Raw genomic sequence first — 19,083 nt, 5'->3', positions numbered from 1 at the left:
CATTCTGAAGCTCAGCCTCCACAAGACACGAACTGACCTCTGCAGGGGCACCGTCCTTTGCCCAGTGGCCCAGGCCAGAACGGTGCCCCCTCACTATCCCTCCACTGCAACATCAATATTTCAGTCCACCAACAGTGGTCAGATCAATCCCCTTCTCTCCAGCACTCTCAGCAGCCCCAGCAGGGGTCTTCATGGACCCTGCCCAGGGGCACCTCCATCCAGGGCAGCTAGATGGCCTCCTTCACTTCCACCGGCAACCATTCCTCTCTGAGGAAGCCATGCCAAGGCTCCCGTCGCCACCCACCAGTGCCTTGGCTTGGCATTCTGGCCCTGCAGGCTGTTGAGTTCCCCACTGCCACCCCTCTCCCCACTTTCCCTCTGTAATACTGATCTGATTGTTGGGGGGCTAAGGGGGAGAGGGAGCAGGCTGCATCTGGCTTTCCCGTTTGCTCAGGAAGCTCCCTCTCCTCCTTTCCCCTTAGTTTGCAAACCCCTCCTTTAAGAAGGCTTAGATCCGGGACCCTGGACTGGTTTAGCGCATCCACTCGCTCTGGGCCACCGCCTCCTGTCCCCGCCCCTATGACAGCTCCACATTTGCATTATCTGCCCCGCAGGGCCGGGGGCGGGGGGGGGGTGCGCCCGGAGGGGCGACTGGCCCTGTGTCCTGGCGCCGGCCAGCTGGGGGCCCACTGAAAGTATGTTGAATGAAAGAATGAGCAAATCAACCAGTGAAAGTAGGAAATTGGCAACTGCTGACATCACTCAGACCATGGCGGGGGGAGGGGGAGGGCTGGGGTGGGCCTGGAGGTGGGGGAGGGGCGAGGGCCGGGGGCCTGGGGGAAGAGTTGTGGAGGGCGTGGCCACGCTTGACGGACGGGCCCACAGCCCACTGCGAGAGGAGGCCGACGGGCCGCTCCGCCCACCGGCAGCAGGATAAAGGCGGAGCGCGGGGCCCGCGGCGCTTGCGGACTGCTGGAGGGTCACCTGCGGCAGGTGCTCCAGGCGGACCCAGACGAGAGAGGACGGGCACAGGGCCAGGCACTACGGGGAAGATGCTGCGCGAGCGGACGGTGCGGCTGCAGTACGGGAGCCGCGTGGAGGCGGTGTACGTGCTGGGCACGCACCTCTGGACCGATGTCTACAGGTGAGCCGGGCCACCGCGCCGGCCCAAGACCCCCTCCGACTCCGGGCTCGGCCCGAAATCTGGGCCCAAGAAATTCTGAGACCCTCGCCAGACTTGGGGACACGGACAGCCTGCCTCCAGCCCGAGTCGTCCCCCATCCGACGCCCCCGCGCCCAGAAATCCTAAGAACCTTGCCCAGAAACCTGACAGCCCCCAAACTTTGTGTCAGCCTCCCCGGAATCCGGAGGCCCTCCCAGACACCCTGACACAGCCCCAGCACCCTTACTACTGCTTTCCAGGCGCCAGACCCTTCACCAGAGTCTTCCCACCTCTCCAGCCCCTCTCCCAGGACGACCTCAGCACCCACTCAGCTTCCCCAGCATCCTCTCCTCTTTCCCTTCCCCGCTCTCCCCTCAGCACCTCCCTTACGCCCTCAGACCCTCCTGGCTCACCACCCGCCTCAGCCCAACCCCTCCCTCCACTCCCAGATCAGCTGAGCTTCCCCCAGGATTTGCCAGGGGCTGGGGCGGGGCCAGAGGGGAGCTGCCCAAGGGCGGAATCTGGCCCTAGGGGTTGCCTAGGCTCCAGCTTCGCCCTGTGGGGGCTGCTGGTGGTTGCCTGTCGCCAGGCACTGGCCTTGAGCTCCCTGTCCCCAGATGCCTTCCCCTGACTTCACTCTGGGGTCGGAGAGGGACCTTGTTCCCCCAGACCGAGGATGTGAGGTGGAGTCTTTGTCAGAGGCGCTCTCCTGTTCAGGATGCTGTTCCCCCTGGCCCTGTTCTCCTGTCCACGAACTCTGGTGGGGTGCAGGATTTCTGAGACAGCGGGACCTGGGCTGGTGGAATTGAAGTCAGGGATCCCCTGCTACCCCCAGCCCCCAGGAAGCAGCCAAGTGCAATGACCCGTCTCCCCACCATGCATGGGGCAGGTCTTGCGAAGGCGTGGCTGGTGTGAATGAAGGGGTGGAGAGTCCAGGGGGGGGATCCTGCAGCCCCCTGTTCCAAGCATTTGAAATGTCCCCCACTGCTAGCGTGGGAGGGGTCAGTGCTGAGAGGAGGGAGCATGCAGGACCCAGGGGTGGAGACCCCATGCTGATACCCTTGGGCAAGTCCCCTGAACCTCTCTGTGCCTTGAGCTAAGCTGGAAGTGCCAAAGTGGTGGCTTACTGCTCCCAAATCATTCTGTCATCTGGAGCCCCCTGCCTCTCTCAGGCCCCCCCACCAAACCCCATCCCTGTGTCTTCCCACACATCCTCCCGCCCATTGTCTCTGTCACCTCCAGTGGCCCTGGCGGCCCTGCTGGCCAGTCTCTAGCCTCTTCCTCATCAGACACTGGTCTTCCCTGAGAGCAAAGGGCCTGGTCACCGTGCAGACCAGGGACCCTCTCCACTCATTGGCCCCTGGCTTCAGTTGTCCACATGAAAACCTCAGGGATGGTTTCTGAAGGTCATAACACAAAAGTGGAGTGTGGTCCAGGCCTCAGTGGCCTGGGAGCGCTCCCCTCCCTTCTCCACCACCCCCCCCCCAGTCCTAACTAGGCACTGCCAGGGAGTGGGACGGGAGCCAGGACACTCAGGTCTCTAAGCCTCAGCTGTCACCATACCCGCCTGTTTGTTCACTGGGGCACTTTTAGTGCAGCCTGAAAGGCTGGCATGGTGCCTCCACTGAGGAGTGGGGAGTAAAGAAGGGGTTCAGGCTCAGGCCCCCTGCCCGCCCTCTGTCTTGGCAGAGAGAGGCCCAGCCCGCCTAGGGGCAGGGAGCAGAGATGTGGACTCTGGCAGAGGCAGACGTGTGACGATCCCCTTTGTCCTTTCTCAAGAAACCAGCCGCAGCCCCAGCGACCCTCACCTCCCACCTGCACTTCACCTAAAACTCTCCACCACCCCCAAGAGAAGCAGTACAGTCTAGACCAGCGCTGTCCAGCGGACATAGAATGCAAGCCACAAATAGAGCCACATGTGTAATTTTTAATTTTCTAGTAGCCACATTTTTAAGGTTAAAATAAGCAGGTAAAATTAGTTATAATATATATTTTATTTAACCTAATATATCCCAAATATTAGCATTTCAATATGTAATCAATATAAAACTTATTATGAGCTAGTTTACATCCTCTTTTTCTTGCTAAGTGTTTGAAATTCAACGTGTGTTTTATATTTACAGCCCCCCTCTATGCGGACTAACCGCATTTCAGGCGCTCGATAGCCACAGGTAGCTGGTGGCCACTGTATGTGCTGAACAGCGCAGGTCTAGAGCAGAGCTTCTTAACCTCGGCACTACCTCATTTGGGGCTGGATAATTCTTTGTTGCCAGGGGCTGTCCTGTGCATTGTAGGATGTTTAGCAGCATCCCTGGCTTCTAACCTCTGGATGCCAGTAGCAACTCCCCAGTTGCGACAATGCCAGCAGTCCCTGGCAGGCCAAGTCACCTCCAGTTAAGAACCACTGGTCTAGTGGACAGAAGCCCCTTCTGAAACTAAGGAGACTGGGTCATTGTTACTCCTGATAGCTGTAGTGGTAAGAGCGACTGTCAGTATTAATAGCAGGAGATATCAGTGAGCACTTACAGACCAAATGCATTATCTCCTCTCTTCCTCTCCACAGACCTTGGAGGCTGTGCTAGGATCGTCCCATTTTGTAGATGAGGAAAGTGAGGCTCAGAGTAGTGAAGCCATTTGCCTGATGTCACACAGGACTCAGGTCTAGTTCCGTGGGGGTCAGAACTCAGGCTCTGAATCTCCACTCCAGCCTGTGTGACCCTAAAACTAGCAGGTTGAACTGGGTGCACCTCCCAGCATGTGTCCCTCCCACCCTCCACCCAGGCCATGAGCCCACTGCCCCCGGAGAGTTCACCCACTTCCAGCTGACCCTCCACTTCCCACTGAGCCCTTCCCCACCCAGACACAGGTCCTGACCCAAGACTCCACGTGATGCCCCCAGGGGCTCCAATCTCCAAGGAGACACCAAGGGACAAGGTCTGGTGGACCCTGGGCCCAGTTAGTGAGGCAGTGGTGCCTTGACGCCTCACTCCTGAGTCACAGAGGCAAGTGAACAGACCTCAACACCCACCCCTTTTCCCAAGGGCTCTGGGCCGCCTTCCTGAGATGTACACACGACCTCCTTCCCCTCCAAACACACAGCAGGGGCCTCGCCTGCCCCTTCCTCAGCAGGCCCTAAGGGTCACCCTCCCTCTCCCAGCAAAACCGGTCCTTTGGGGATGATGACCTGACCCAGCCACATTCTGAGTTCTGGCAAGCTATAAATAGTTGCGCAGAAAAAAGGAAGTAAGATTTTTTTTTCTAGAGATTTACTTGGCGATCATTGTTAAAGATACTTGCTGTTTCCTTCTCCCACCCCGAAGTGTACTTACCTTAGGTCTGGCACATGTACGCCTTGTCCGCACAATCTCCCCTGATGGTCCCTTTAGCTGGCAGCCGTTTCTCCACTGGGGCTGAAGAATCCCCATCTGATTCTGGCTTGGAGGTGGAGAGAGGACACTGAGTGAGCGGCACCCCCATGTCGGTTTCACCCTCCCCGCTCACCTCGGCCGGACACCCCCCGAGCCTGGAGGGACTGGAGGAGGGGCAGCCTCGGAGTAAGTTAATGGGGTGATCGCGCTCTGCCCGAGTCTCTCGCAGACTAGGCTGTGCAGACAGCATCTCCTATCCCTCCCTGGTTCATGCATCTGTCCAGGGGCGTGAGAGTTCTCAGTTGGGCAGGTGTCCCCTTCTCCCTGGTGGAGAGAGGTCAGGACCCGTACCCTGAGGTCTGCAGGAGCTTCAGAGCAGAGATGATGGTATCAGCTGTCTCTTGCCTCTCCAGGGCTTTCTCCTGATTACATCTGATCTCGTGATGAGCCCATGAGGTAGGAAGTAGGCGTGATCCTGTGCCCCTTTCTCTGAGATACCCTAAGGCAGAGGCTAACCAGCCATTTCTCCCGGCAGGGTCTTACCCATCACTCTCTGGCAGAAGATTGGAAAGGGGGTACCAGGGCAGGAGCTCCTAGACGTCAGCGTAGCAAAATGCTGGAAAAACAGGGCATGGGGCAGTTACATGTCCTGCCTTGGAGGAGAGCCTGCCGAATCTAAATTCATCCCCATCTCACTCCCTCAACTCACTCAGACCCCCTCTCTCTGTCTCTTGGTTGGTCTGAGTGTTTTAGAAGGTATCCTTAGGCAAAGGCCAGGGAGGGTCAGCAGTCCGGTCTGAAGCGACGAGGACTTGGTGCCTTCCCGTAGGGTGCCCGGCCCCGCCTCACTGACCCCACATCTCCTGCTGACTCCCCTGCGCGCATTCCACTCCGGCCACGTTGGTTTTGTGGATGCTCTTGGCCCTTGAATGCACCCCCCTCATCCCCACCTCAGGGCCTCTGCAGGCGCTGTTCCCTCTGCCTGGCGCGCTGTCCCCCAGACCTCTGCGAGCCTGGCAAGTTTCAGCTCACGTGACCTCCTCCAAGCAGCTTTCTTGACTCCACCCCATTTCGTAGTGCCCGACCCAAAGCCCCAGTCACTCCCTACCCCATGACTATTGTTTTTATCTTTGCAGATCTTATTATTTACTTAATATTACTAGCTAACTTATTCTGTACCAGGCAGCCTTCTGGGCACCTTGCACACGCATCTCACGTGTACTTAATAATTTACATGTGTTTAAACCTCACAACAACTTTATGAGTTAGATACTCTTTGGGGGGAAACTGAGGTAAGGGATGTTTGTCCAAGATGGCACGGCTGGTAAATGGCGGTGGTGTGGAGACCGGGCCCTTGACTGCTCTGCCGGGCCGCCTGCTAGGGCTCGTGGGGTTTTTTTTGTTGTTTGTGTTTTTTTTGCGGTATGCGGGCCTCTCACTGTTGTGGCCTCTCCCGCTGTGGAGCACAGGCTCTGGACGCGCAGGTTCAGTGGCCATGGCTCACGGGCCCAGCCGCTCCACGGCATGAGGGATCTTCCCGGACCGGGGCATGAACTCGTGTCCCCTGCATCAGCAGGCAAACTCTCAACCACTGCGCCACCAGGGAAGCCCTAGGGCTCGTGTTTTAGGCACGTCCTCTCCCTGCTCACTGTGTTCCTTGTTCCTGTGAACTTCCTACCCTCAAGTCACTCAAGGGCTCCTTGGCTGGGTGAATGGATGGATGGTTGTGTCCAGGGATGCATGTGGACTGGCCTATCATTGGCCTGTCACTGGGCTCTCCACCCCCAGCCTCAAGGGATGGATACCATTGGACGGGCCGGTGGAAGGTCAAGGGCATGTGGCCGAGTTTGGCCAGAGCAGCACTTGCTCCTGAGAGAATGACAGGAGGTGGCATTCAGGCCAGGTCAGGTGGCCCCATAAATTAGAACAACACCCAGAGCCCTCGACTCTACAAAGGAAGCCCCGCCAGGAGCTGCTTCAGGGCCTGGACGTCAGGCTGGCTCCTGGGGAGCGGCAGGGTCCTAAGGGGCAGCTGGCACCCTGCGGTTCGAGCCCACAGCCCCCTGCATGGCTGGGGTCCCTGAGAGCCTTGCCTCCCTACCCACAGGGCCTGAGCTCAGCAGCAGGGGCTCACCGCAGTGCCCACCCCCGGCTGGACGGGCACACCTGTTCAACTTTGGGGGAGGCCAGTGTTCGGAGACAACTCTGTCCTGCCCAGCCCGGCCCGACCCCGTGCCTGGGGCTTTGACTGGCCCAAGCCTGCTTATCCTGGTCACTCACCCAAGAGCCCAGGGCAGGAAGCCAGCCTTTGGTCTCCCCTCTCTGGACCTCTGACCCCCACGTGCAAAATAAGTAGGGGGCTTCTCATTTGATCCTCTCCTGAGCCAGGCCTGACAGTCCCCTCCCCCACCAGGTGTCCCTACCTGAAGGGCTTTTAAGGAGGACTGTAACCTCTGGATCCTCTCCCAGGAAGGGAGCAACCAGGCCCGGAGCTCAGAGCACTTGAGTTTACCCCCACACCCTGCCCATCTCAGTCTGTCCCTAAGACTCAGAGCAAGTGCTTGCCCTCTGTGGGCTTCAACATGCTCATCTGTAAAATGGGATGACATTAATACAGGCATCGTGGGGTTATCGAAAGGATGGACTGAGGTCACGTGGGCCAAGGGCCTGAAACAGTGCCTGGTACATAATACTCAGTAAGTGGTTATCAGGAATTAGTATTGGGTTTATTATAATATTATTAAAACAAATAATAATGAACTATGGCCTCAGAAAGTTTACAACGTTCATGGGCGAGACATGTTGAACCAGTGTTAAGTGTTGTTTGAAGCACCAGCAAAGGGAGGGAGAGATGAGTCCTGGCTGATAGGATCAGGGAAGACTTCCTGGAGGAGGTGGCAACCTAGCTGAAGGGTGGACAAGGGTTCACAGTGTGACCAGGACAGGCCATGCAGGAGCAAGTGTACCTGGCAAGAAAGTCGGGACACATGGGGGCAGAAAGGGCATAGTTTCTGTAGCCTGGAGTGTAAGACTAGAGGGCGGATACATTTAAACTGGGGCTTTGAATGCCAAGCTCAGGTGTTCAACTTTGTTCTGCAGGCAGGAGGGAGTCATTGAAGGTGTTTGCAGAGGGAGTGACCATAGATTAGATTGTTTCTTCCTTGGGCAGCTGGAGGCACCAGTGCCTAGTGAGAGAGGCTGCTTAGCTTACCAGGCACAGAAGAAGGCTGGCTGAAGACAAAAGTCATGTTTCGTCTTCACCCATCCCTGTCCAGACCAGCTACCCACCCCAGGCCTCTGGCCACCACCACACCAGGCGGCTCCTGGAGGGTGCTCGCCATAGGGTTGCACGCCAGGTTGGCACCCACAAACCCCCTCAGATTCCTGCAAAGACCCAAGGACAGGGTGTTACACCCGGTCTGCCAGGAGCTGGGCTCACTGTGGAGTAAGCCCCGCTGATGTTAACAAGGCCCAGGGCAGGCGGACAAGCTGGGAGAGCCAGGTGCCAGCGAGCAGCAGGCACGTACTGCCCTCGAGTCCCAGGCCGAGTGAGCATCCCAGCCCTGCGAGGCCAAGCTGGTGACCCTCCCCACTGACTGAGCGAAGACCAGAGAGGCTGACTGGCTCCCTAGAGGCCACACAGCATTTGTGGGGCTGAGCAGATATTAGGTCACAACACCCAGGATTCTCTTGGGCCAGGCACAGTGAACGTCCCTCTTCTATCAATACCTCTGACACTACTTTCCAGTCTTGCTCAAAGTTCCTTTGGTTGCCTCCTGAATCCATTGCCCACCCTGCACCCTGGTGGATCTGTCTGCAGTGCAAAAATGATCACGTCTCCCCTGCTCAGAAGCCTCGGTGCCCGCAGGAGAGAATGGCCAGCTCCTTGCCATGATCTGGGTCCTCTCCCCCCACCCCTCTCCCTCCCCTTTGCTCCCAAACTCCAGCCACATTGTCCTCCTTCCAGTTTGTTGAACATGCTGGGCTAACTTCCACCTCAGGCCGTCACCCAAGCTGTCCTTGCTGCTTGGAAGTCCCTGCTCCTCTTCCTCTCTTCACTTTGTCCAAATTCAGCGGTTCTCACACTGGTCCCCGCACCAGCAGCAGCAGCAGCACCTGGGAGCCTGTTAGCAACACACTTTCCTCCCACTGTATATGTGTATCAAATCATCCCGTCATACACTTTAAATACGTACAATTCTATTTGTCAGTTTTTCCTCAGTAAAGTTGGGGCAGGGGAAGAGAAATGCAGTTTCTCAGGCCCCACCCACCCACCCCATCTGCTAAATCAGAAACTCTCGGGGTAGCCCGACAACGTGTATTTTAACAGGCTCTTCAGGTGTTGCCGATGCAACTCGAATTTAAGAACCACTGATTTAACTAATTCTTAACTATCGTTTAGAGTGTAAAATTTAAACCTCAACTTAAACGTGCCACTTCCTCCAGGAATCCTTTCTCGACCTCCAGCCCAGGGCTTCATGGAACCCCATACTTCTCCTTTAGAGCAATTTTAACAGCTGTAATCACATAATTGTGTAATCCATCAAAAGTCTTTCTCTTCCACTGGAACATTTGCTCCATGGGCCCTGGGAACATATTATCTTTTTTACTCTACCCCCCAGGACCTAGTATACACCTGGCACATAGTAAGTGCTCAATAAATACATGTTGAGTGAATGAATGACCACATAAGCAAGTCCCCTCTTCCAGCCCTTCCTGCAGCAAACATTTACTTACCGTGTGTCTGTGCTAAGCCAGGTGCTGAAACAAAAAGAAAATCCAATCTCTACCTTCAAGGAGATAAACTGCCGCAAGGGGAAATAAACATGGATGGAGACAGATCAATTGAGTTGTCAGAGAGGGATGGGCAGTTGCCAGGCAGAGAAGTCAGGGGAAAGTACTACAGGTAGAAGGAACAGCATATGCAAAATGCATGGTGAGATGAAACCATTCAGGGAGTTGAGAGGGTGGGAGGAGTTGCAGGAAGTGAGGCTGGGGAGTCCAGTTGAGATGCGGTGGCTAAATGCCGCTGGGCGAATACCAGGCTACAGGGTTTGGATTTGTTGTTTGGTAGACACTGAAGAGCCATTGAGTATTTTCAAGCAGGCAAGTAACCTGATTTCTTTTTTTTTTTTTTAATCACTCTGGTAATACAATTTGGGAAACCAAGAAGGGTGGGTCCATTCATTCATTTATTCCCAAAATATATATTGAGCATGGTCACATCCTGGGTACTGGGCTATGGGGGGCGGTGCAGTTGTGGTCCTAGCCTGTCCTTCCATCTACATATCTTTAGCCTCTTTCCCATAAGCAGGAGGTCATGGCCACCACCATCCCTGCTCTACTTCCCTCTGTAACTTCCTAGGCCCCTCCCTGCAGCCTCCAGGGACAATCAAGGTGGCTGCAGCCCCTGGCTCTTGGGTTTCTGCAGGGGATTCTGAGAGGTTCTTCCTGGGGAGGGAGGGAGGCAGCCAGCAGGAGCCACGGGGGACAATAGATGCCTTTGTTGCTTCTGCCAGGGCCGCTGGAAGAATAGCTGTTTGCTCAGCTCAGAGCAGGACTGGTGCTGGGGTGGGAGGGTGTGAGTCCCCAGAGCTCCTGTGTGGGTGGGGCGTTAACCCCCGAGCCTCTGCGGCCTCCTCTAGTTTCTAACTGGCTCAGAGGAATGAGGGTGGCAGGAAGCATCACTTATATCTCACTATTGTCAGAATCGGGGCCCTAAAGATTATCCTGCCCTGTGAGTTTATGAAGCAATTTTTTCTAAATAGAGTTGTATGCAGAAACCGATTATATAAGACAAGATGAAATAATGTGGCTCTGCTTAAAGGGAGGGTGGGGATCTGGCAGAGAGATCCCCAGCTTTTCAGCACCTCCTCCCTACCCCTTTGTCCAGGCCTGCCCACTCTGTGCTCCCCAGACTCCAGTCACCTCTGACCTGGTCCCATTCTCTCATTTTACACTTGATGAAATTGAGAGAGGACAAACGCCTTGCCCAAGGCCACCAGCAGGTTGATGGTCAAACCCAGGACTTGCACTAGGGGAATGTTTCCTAGATCTGAGCCTACAACTGCCCAGACTCCCGTAATTTTTACCAAAAGCGTATTCTACCTCTAGTACCATTAACTTAAAATTTTTCTTTAAACCAACTCTTATTTTTGTTATAACTTTAAGTGGAAATCTTATATGATTACCATAAATGCCCAACCTTTATCAATTGCCATAAAAGATAATACATTTAATAAATACATAAGTCTTCTTTTAAATTGTGCATCCATGTGCCACCTAAAAGCATCTCACATGGGTACCCACACCTCCTTTTGGGATTTGCTGCCTGGAGCTTCTAAAAGGTTCACCTCTGTCCTGCAAAGCTCCACCCTCTTTGCTGAGTATGTGTCATGTGCCAGCCCTGTGCTAGGCCCTGGAGGAGACCAGACCCTGCCCTTGGGGGCTTACAATCCAGAGGAGGACAGACACCCGGTGGTAATACCATGAGGCAAAATGCAGGCACCGCCCCCCCCCGTCCCCGCCAAAGAATGAGAGACAGGAGGGATGGGCGGTTGTCCTGCATCTTATGGGTCGGCAAGTGGACACTCAGAAGGTGCAAGGTACACACTCAAGACCCCCTCAGCAAGTCAGCGGCAAAATTGGGCTTGAACCCATATCTTTTGCACATGTGCTCCCAATCCAGGGTTTCTACCCAGACTCTGTGCCTCTCCTAATGCTGGATGTGAATGGAGGGCAGCAGACCACAGCCACCAAGTGTCCCCATGATGGGCTGAGGAGTTTAGAAGGGGACAGACAAGAAACAGAGTGGTTCTGGAGCTTCTTTTACAAGCTCCTTTCCCAGCCCTGGACACAGGCTGCCTGACCATTGCCCAGTGGTCTCTCCTGCCAATGCCCGAGACCAGTGGTCTTTGCCAGTAACTCCCACAGTCTGTGGCCTGGATCAAAGAGACCCTGCCTGGGGGCCTCTGCAAACTCACACTCAGGGCCTTGGCCATCTCATCCCAGGGCTCTAAGCACCAGAGTGCGTTGCTGCACATCTAGACCAGTGGTTCTCAAAGTGTGGCCCCTGGACCAGCGGCACCAGCAGTTCCTAGACACGTGGTAGAAATGCAGACTCTCAGACCCCACTCCAGACCTACTGAATTTCCGAAATGCTGAGAAGGGGCCAGGCAATCCATGTTTCCACAAGCCCTCCAGGTAATGCTTTTGCTGCCGCTGCTACTGCTCCTAAACTTTGAGGACCACTGGCCTAAAGCTCTCATTCAACCCTGGTCACTGTTTTCAGCTTCAGCTGCCCCTCAGGCGTGCCAGCCAAACTCTCTGGGAATGGAATCCACAAATCTGTAGCCTTCAAAAAAGTGAAGATTTAAACAGCACCCCCTGATGATTCTGATGCCCGATCACAGTGGAGAACTCTTCGGGAGCCCAGGAACACCAGACCTTCAAAATAGCAGGTGTGCCTTTGAGGCAGACACTTGTACCTGTATCTTAGTCCCAAATCCCATGAGAATCCACCTAAATCCCTCTAAGCCCTTTTCAGCCTTTAGGAACTTTCAGATGGGGCTGGAGATTTAGCAAAACTGTCAGCCCTGGGTACCTTCCTCCTCTATCTCCCTGTCCTTCCTGTTATCTCCCCTTAAGCCAGTGTCTTAATCTGCTTGAGTTGCCGAAACAAAATGCCACAGGCTCAGTGGCTTAAAAACAAAAGTTTATTTCTCGGAGCTCTGGAGGCTGGAAGTCTGAGATCAGGGTACCAGCATGGTTGGGTGTTGGTGAGGACTCTCTTCCTGGCTTGCAGCCAGCCGCCTTCTGGCTGTGGGCTCACATGGCCCTTCCTCGGTGCACAGAGATCGCTGTCTCTCCCGCTGTCTCTCTCTCCCTCTCCTCCATCTGCCTCTTCTTACAAGGTGACCAATCCTATCAGATTAGGACCTTACTCTCATGACTTCATTTAACCTTAATTACCTTCTAAAGCCCTATCTTCAACTACAATCAGATTGGGAGTTAGGGCTTCAACATCTGAATTTGGGAAGACTCAAACATTCAGTCCATAGCAAGCAGCTCAAACCAGTTAGTTTTCTGCCCTGAAATCTTGATGGCTTTTCAAGAATTCCAAAGTTATTTCCCTTTCAATAGAAAACCACTCCAGAACCCCAAGGAATAACTCTCAGAATTCCAAGCTGTGAAAGCTGTGACAGAAAGTAGGGGTCTTTGTGAAAGAGCCAGCCCACGCTTGCCCCTTGAAGACCCCTGAGTTTCAGGCTTCTTCTCTGTGCAAACCCAGTGCTTTGACACCTGCCTCCTCTCTATCAGCCGAGGTCTCCTGGCCTTCAGCTCAGACGCTGGACAGGGGTTGGGAGACAGGGTTCTAGGCCTGGCACTGTCTTTGGAGCAAACTCATTCCTCTGTCTGAGCCTCAGACCTCCACCCATACAGTACCAGGTGGCTCCCAAGCTGGTTGCCTGTCAGAAACACGAGGAAGCGTGTTAAGAATTCAGATACCCAGGCCCCACCCTGGAATATTCTGACTCAGTGGGTACAAGATTGGCCCAAGGAATCGGTAATTTTTTTTTTTTAGGCCAGAAGATGTTTTAATTAGAATACAGTGATTTTTTAAAAATTAAAGTATACTCAATTTACTATGTTTCAGGTGTACAGCAAAGTGATTCAGTTATATCAGTTATATATACACATATATGTGTATATATAGTCTTTTTCAGATTCTTTTCCATTGTAGCTTATTGCAAGATATTGAATATAGTTCCCTGTGCTATACAGTAAGTCCCTGTTGTTTATTTATTTTACATATAGTACTGTGTAGTGGTTAATCCCAAATTCCTAATTTATCCCTTCCCCCACTTAAGGAATCTGCATTTTTAACAAGTGCCTTCTTCACTACCAGGTGATTACAGTACAGCTGGGTCCCTAGGGAGACCAGGCAGCTTGGGAGTGTCCTTGCAGTCTCGTCCCTCCAGGAGTCTTCTCCTGAAGCCCCTTGTCCCACCTGCCCAGGGATCCCTGTGACCGCCGTCCTCTCTCCCTACAGTGCAGCCCCAGCCGGGGCCCAGACCTTCAGCCTGAAGCACTCGGAGCGCGTGCAGGTGGAGGTGGTGTGCGACAGGCAGCCTGAGGAGGTGGCCGCCGACGGCAAGCAGCGCTGGCCTCTCTCGCCCAGCACCACGCTGCGGCTCACCATGAGCCAGGCGAGCGCCGAGGCCAGCAGCGACAAGGTACCATGGCCAGGGAGGTGCCCCTGTGAGGGCTGCGGGAACTGGGGACCCATGGTGCTGGCATCAAGACAGGCTGACCAGCGCTATTGATTGAGGCAGCACGAGGGCCACACGCGTCATTTTATGTTTTCTAACAACCACATTTAAAGAGCAAAAAGAAACAGGAGGACTTAATTTTGATATTTTTTCCCTAACTCCATCATCAAAATATTATCATTTCAACATGATATCAATGTAAAAAAATGAACAAGCCAGCTTACATTCTTTTTTCACATCAAGTCTAAATCTGCTGTGCATTTCATACCTGTAGCACATCTCAGTTCAGACTTGCTACATTTCAAGTGCTCAATAAACATCCGCAGCTAGTGGCTATGGTATTAGACAGCCTGTTGTTAGATCATAGAATGATGACTTCATGGCAGGTTAAAATCATGTGCTGCTGAATGACGAACTATTAGAATCATTGGAAGTTACAGCCACAAACATCCTTGGTCTCACCGTGTATCAAACGGGATGCTGAGAGCCCACGCAGCAAAGTGATTTGCCCAAGTGCTGGAGCCGAGACCAGACTCTCTCTTCCCTAAGTTCTCTAATTATGAACTTCACTGTGTGCCCCATGTCAGTGATGGCGCTGGGCATTATCCAGTAAGAGCAACCTCAGCCCCCTCGTTGCTTGGCGGCAGCTAGACACACACCAAGGCAGATGTGGGGCCCCCACAAGCAGCAGAATGCACCAGGGGGCAGGTCGGCACCCTGGATGCACTCTGAGAAAGGGGAGTCCCCTATCTAGTTGGATAATCTGAGAGAAACAGCCCACCAACCCAGGAGTGCTTCCTGGAGGAGAGGATTCAGATGTTTAGAGAGGCTTGACAGGCTGTGAGGTGGGAGGGAGGGAAGTGGTCATTGCAGATCTTCCTGCCTGTGATCTGTGATCTCTGCTCTTCTCTTCCTCCCAATGTGCCCCCTCCCTGTCAAGGTCACCGTCAACTACTATGAAGAGGAGGGGGTCACCCCCATGGACCAGGCTGGGCTCTTCCTCACGGCCATTGGTGAGTTGACGTGGCTATGGCCTGGGTGCCTTTGTTCCCCAGGGGCTGGCATTGCTGCTCTTCTCAGCGACACTTGGGCTGTTTTCAGTGCTGCCGACCTGGCACTCAGAGCTTCCTCTGAATAATGCAGGCCCGAAAAGTGATGCCACACGTGCCCAGGCCCTTCTGTCCTGGGGTGGGGATGCTGCAGGAGGAGGCATGCCTTGGTCTGCCAGCGACTCACCCCAATGTCAGGGTCCCCATCGCAGGCTCTGGGGGCCATGGAGGAGAAAGAGCAAAGTCTGTTCCTCTCCCGCCTCTCCCCTGCAGCCTGGAGAAGAACTTGCCTCTCATAGTGAGGGGAATGACCTGTCTACAAAACCTGTGCTGTCCTCAACAATCCAAGCTACACACTTGCCTTCCCCAGACCCATCCCAGGGATACAAAGGTGCAGCCTGGGTCCTTAACTCACCTAGTCCAAGCCCTTCATTTGATTCACAAGGACACTGAGGCCCAGAGAGGTTAGGGAACTAGTTCAAAGTCACACAGCAACTCAGTGGCAGGTTGGGTCCAGAACTCAGGATCATTCCCCTCCTGGGTTCTTTCCATTTGCAATGCACTCCCCTGCCCTGGATGCCAGGGCGCATGGGTTGTGGTCTTCTGAAGCTTCATTCACTCGACTCCTCTGCAGTGGAGGTATTACTTTTTTAAATTTTAAATCAGATAATGTTTAAGCCAGGACGACATTTCAGTGGGTCATTTTGTCCATCCAGCTTCAGTTTCACATTGATAGAGTGGCCACATGTCAGGGGGAGGGAACTACCCGTTACTGAGAGTCAACTATGTGCTGAGTGCTTTAAAAATAACAATGTCTATTTTCTGAACACCTGCTCTGTGTCCAGGACTTTGGTGAAGAAGTGGCATTTATTGAGCACCTACTGTGTGCCAGGCTCCAGTACTAAGTGGTTTACTGTCATGATCTCAATCTATTCTTACATCTATTCTGAGAATACACACTAGTATTGTCCCCATTTTACAGATGAGAAAAATCAAGGCTCCTAAAAAAAATAAAACAAAAACTTACCTGAGGCCACAAACCCTGAAAGTGGTTTGTGGGACACCCCGCCATTTCAATTATCTCACATCCCCCAGGGGTCTCAGAACTGCCCCCACAAAACAACTAGTTCCCAAGCCAGCCCCTCCTTCTCCAACCCTGTGTCTTTAGCCACTGAAATAGGCTCAACAGCAGTGCTCTCCTACTTCTGAGCTTATTCCCAACCGGGCTTGACTGCTGGCCACCTGCCCTCCTTTCCGCACCGAGGGAGTGAGTACCTGGCCTTGGGGGTGGGGGGTTCCTCAGGACAACCTCGGGGGGCCTTGGGAGATGAAACCCAAGCCTCCCGAGTCACAGCTGAGGGCTGGCACCTGTGTCCACCTCACGGGCACACAGTGCCCCCAGATTGTCTCAGGTGACCGTCCCTGAGGAAACCTAACCCCAGAGAGACAAGGACACCTGAGGACATTAGCAGGAAGGGCAGTGGCCAGAGGCCTGGCAGAGAAGGGAGATGCCCAGGGGCTGACGACACCACTAACGAGACTTCCACCCTAAAGCACGGCAGACTCAGGATGGACGGCAAAACAGTGCACTGTAAGGAGGCAAGGCTCTGCTAGAAGACTCTAAGCTTGGGCTCGGAGCAAGCCTCTCAGGGTGCTGCAGGCATGAGAGTCCAGAAGGTACCAAATACGCACGTGATGCATGACCAGGCTCGTCCTTCTGGGGTTCCAAGGCTGTGGTCTCACTGAACAATTATTTCTTTAACTGCCCCAAGTTCCAGATAGTTAGGTTCCATGGGTCAGTGAAGTGTCCCCTCTTCCCCCCCCCCAAAAATAGTAAACCTGACCATTTTGACACTTGGCCAGAAAGAAAAGAGAGGAATAAAACAATTTACCATCAATTATCGCCATCATTTTAACATTTTAACACCTAAAGAGTAGGCAGGGCATAATCTCAGAACAAAAGACAGTCATTTACATTGCGGAAATAAAGCTTTATGAAAAACTCACCCCACTGAACTTGCGTTTCCTGTTCCACCAGCAATCCTAGTGAAAATTGGGTTTCTTTTGAGACCCACTGGTCTATCTGACCCCTCCGGGTCCCATATTCCCTCAGGCATCTACCCCAGGAGCCCCTGAGCCCCATGCCCTGAGTAATCATGCAGGGGCGACACCTCAGAGGCAGGAACGCTCTGAATGTCCCAGGATGGTGGGGCTGCCCCCCAAGGATGTATCTGAGTCTGTCTCACCCTAGTTCTGTGCTGAGTCCACGCTGAGCCAAAAAAATCCCTGACTTCAGAGTGGACAGTGTTCTGGCTCTGCCTCGTCCAGCCACACTGTGACCACCACCCTGAGCCTGTTTCCTCATCTGCAAAATGCGATTCACAGTACACCCTTGCACAGTGTTTACGAGGGTTCAGCGGGATGGTGCATCCTGAGGGCCTGGCGTGGGCTAGGTGCTCAGTCGATGCTTTTTGCTTTCCTCCCTTCCTCTTGGGGCAGCCCATTTTCTCTCTGCCTGAGTGAAGCTGAAGAACCTTCCTGTGCCTCAGTCTTCCTCCTGGGATTCGAGAACAAAACTATAATGCCCTTGGCCAAATCAGACTGTGGGTCTTGGTCCCAGTCCTGCCAAAAACCTGTTATATGCCCTCCCCCTCCAGACCTCACTTTTTATTTTTCATTTTTTTGGCTGCACCACACAGCTTGCAGGATCTTAGTTCCCTAATGAGAGATTGAACCCGGGCCGACGGCAGTCGAACTGCCGAGTCTTAACCACTGGACCCCCAGGGAATTCCCTAGACCTCCTTTTTCCCAGCTATAAAATGAGAGTTTTGAGCTCATTGATCTCTGAGGGCCTCTGAGCCCCCAGTTAGGGCTGATTTGCCAAGCCCTCCAGGTTAAGGGGGAAAGTGGGAGGGGAGGGATCTCGGAAGGAGGAATAATCTCACCCTCCTTGCTGTGGTCCTGGCAATAAGAGCAGTACATGTACAGGAGCCTTGAGAATTTTTAGCATCAGCCTAAGGCCCTCATTCCTTGCATCCCCTCTGGAGAGCTGAGGATAACTGCCCTAGTTGGCTGTTGGGGAAGAGAATCCTTCCTCCCCAAGCTGCCCTCTTAGACAAGAAGGCCCGGCACCCTGCCACTGTCCACGGGGGCCAGCAGCCCGCCAAAACGCTTGTGCCTCTGTGTCGAAGCCGAGGCAGTGTTTTGATTCTCAGGGCAGACTGCCTTGAATCCAATCCCGGTGATATTTCCAGTTAATCTGCCCCACACCCCAGGTGCCACCTGACACCTTGGGGCTATTCTGGGGAGCTGAGGTAGGATTCAGAGCCTCTGGGAAATGTCTGGACCCCAGAGGCCCTGAAACAGATGTCCTCTCCCTCCTCCCCCGGGGAAGACAGAGCCATCCCGGGAGGCCAGAGCCCTGCGCAGGCCATGCCAGCCCTGCTCCGGTCCCCACAAAGACTATCCCTTGGAATCTAGTTAAATTGGACCTTGGGGGAAGCTTTGAAGGAGAGAAGTCCTTGAGGGATGGCTTATAGCTTGAGGATGTTTCTGAGGGAGGGTGGAGGGGAGAGGAAGCCATTCCAGTTGACTGTGAAGTTGGGTCATGGGTCATAAGAGAGAACGTGTCAAGCACCGTGGGAGGTCGGGAGGTGGGCGATAAGGGAGCCCCATTACGCAATGCCTGAATTTCATAATGGGAAGTCAGTGAAACTTGTCTGAATTTAATAAACCAAGAAAGAGCAATAAGCATGTTATTTGGTATTATAGAGAGTGCCTCAGGCAGGTGAGGGGACGGGCTGGACAAGGAACTCCTGGGGTTTTTTTAGAAGCTATTTGGTACTCTTTGATTTTTTTTTTTTTTTTTTTTTTGCACTGTGCAAATATTACATTGATTTAAAATTTTTAGTTTAAGAAATTCATAGTGGGGAGTTCCCTGGCAGTCCAGTGGTTAGGGCTCGGCGCTTTCAGTGCATGGCCTGGATTTAATCCCTCGTCAGGGAACTAAGATGCCACAACCTGCGCTGCACGGCCAAAAAAAAAAGTAAGTAATGAAGTAAAGCACAATGAAGTGCTTCATAATTTCTCTCCTGTGCCCCACTGCTTTCACAGACCACAGGATCCGTGATGTGGAACCACCTCACAGCCTAGAGACCAAAGCCACACGGCTGCCAGGGTGGGGAGGTGACCAGCTTCCCTGAACTTCAGGGGAGCAAGTCCTGGTCTTGAAA

General features: G+C 53.6%; 1 protein-coding gene across 2 annotated transcripts in view; it reads left to right on the top strand.

Moving 5' to 3' along the window:
* Nucleotides 1-1,034: 1,034 nt before the first annotated feature.
* The window catches only part of PADI2 (peptidyl arginine deiminase 2), a gene marked incomplete at both ends in the record, with an annotated part of 43,992 nt that continues 25,943 nt past the window's right edge, over nucleotides 1,035-19,083 (top strand). The window contains 3 exons of one of the 2 annotated variants that reach the window (XM_079696414.1): nucleotides 1,035-1,144; nucleotides 13,583-13,766; nucleotides 14,743-14,815. In XM_079696414.1, coding sequence (XP_079552540.1) covers nucleotides 1,053-1,144; nucleotides 13,583-13,766; nucleotides 14,743-14,815 — 349 coding nt within the window. The remainder of the gene's footprint in view (nucleotides 1,145-13,582; nucleotides 13,767-14,742; nucleotides 14,816-19,083) is intronic. The other variant, XM_079696413.1, reaches the window with a different exon arrangement.

The sequence above is a fragment of the Hyperoodon ampullatus genome, assembly GCF_949752795.1.
Source record: "Hyperoodon ampullatus genome assembly, chromosome: 2".
NCBI lineage: Eukaryota > Metazoa > Chordata > Mammalia > Artiodactyla > Ziphiidae > Hyperoodon > Hyperoodon ampullatus.
This window is presented reverse-complemented; position numbering and strand designations above follow the sequence as displayed.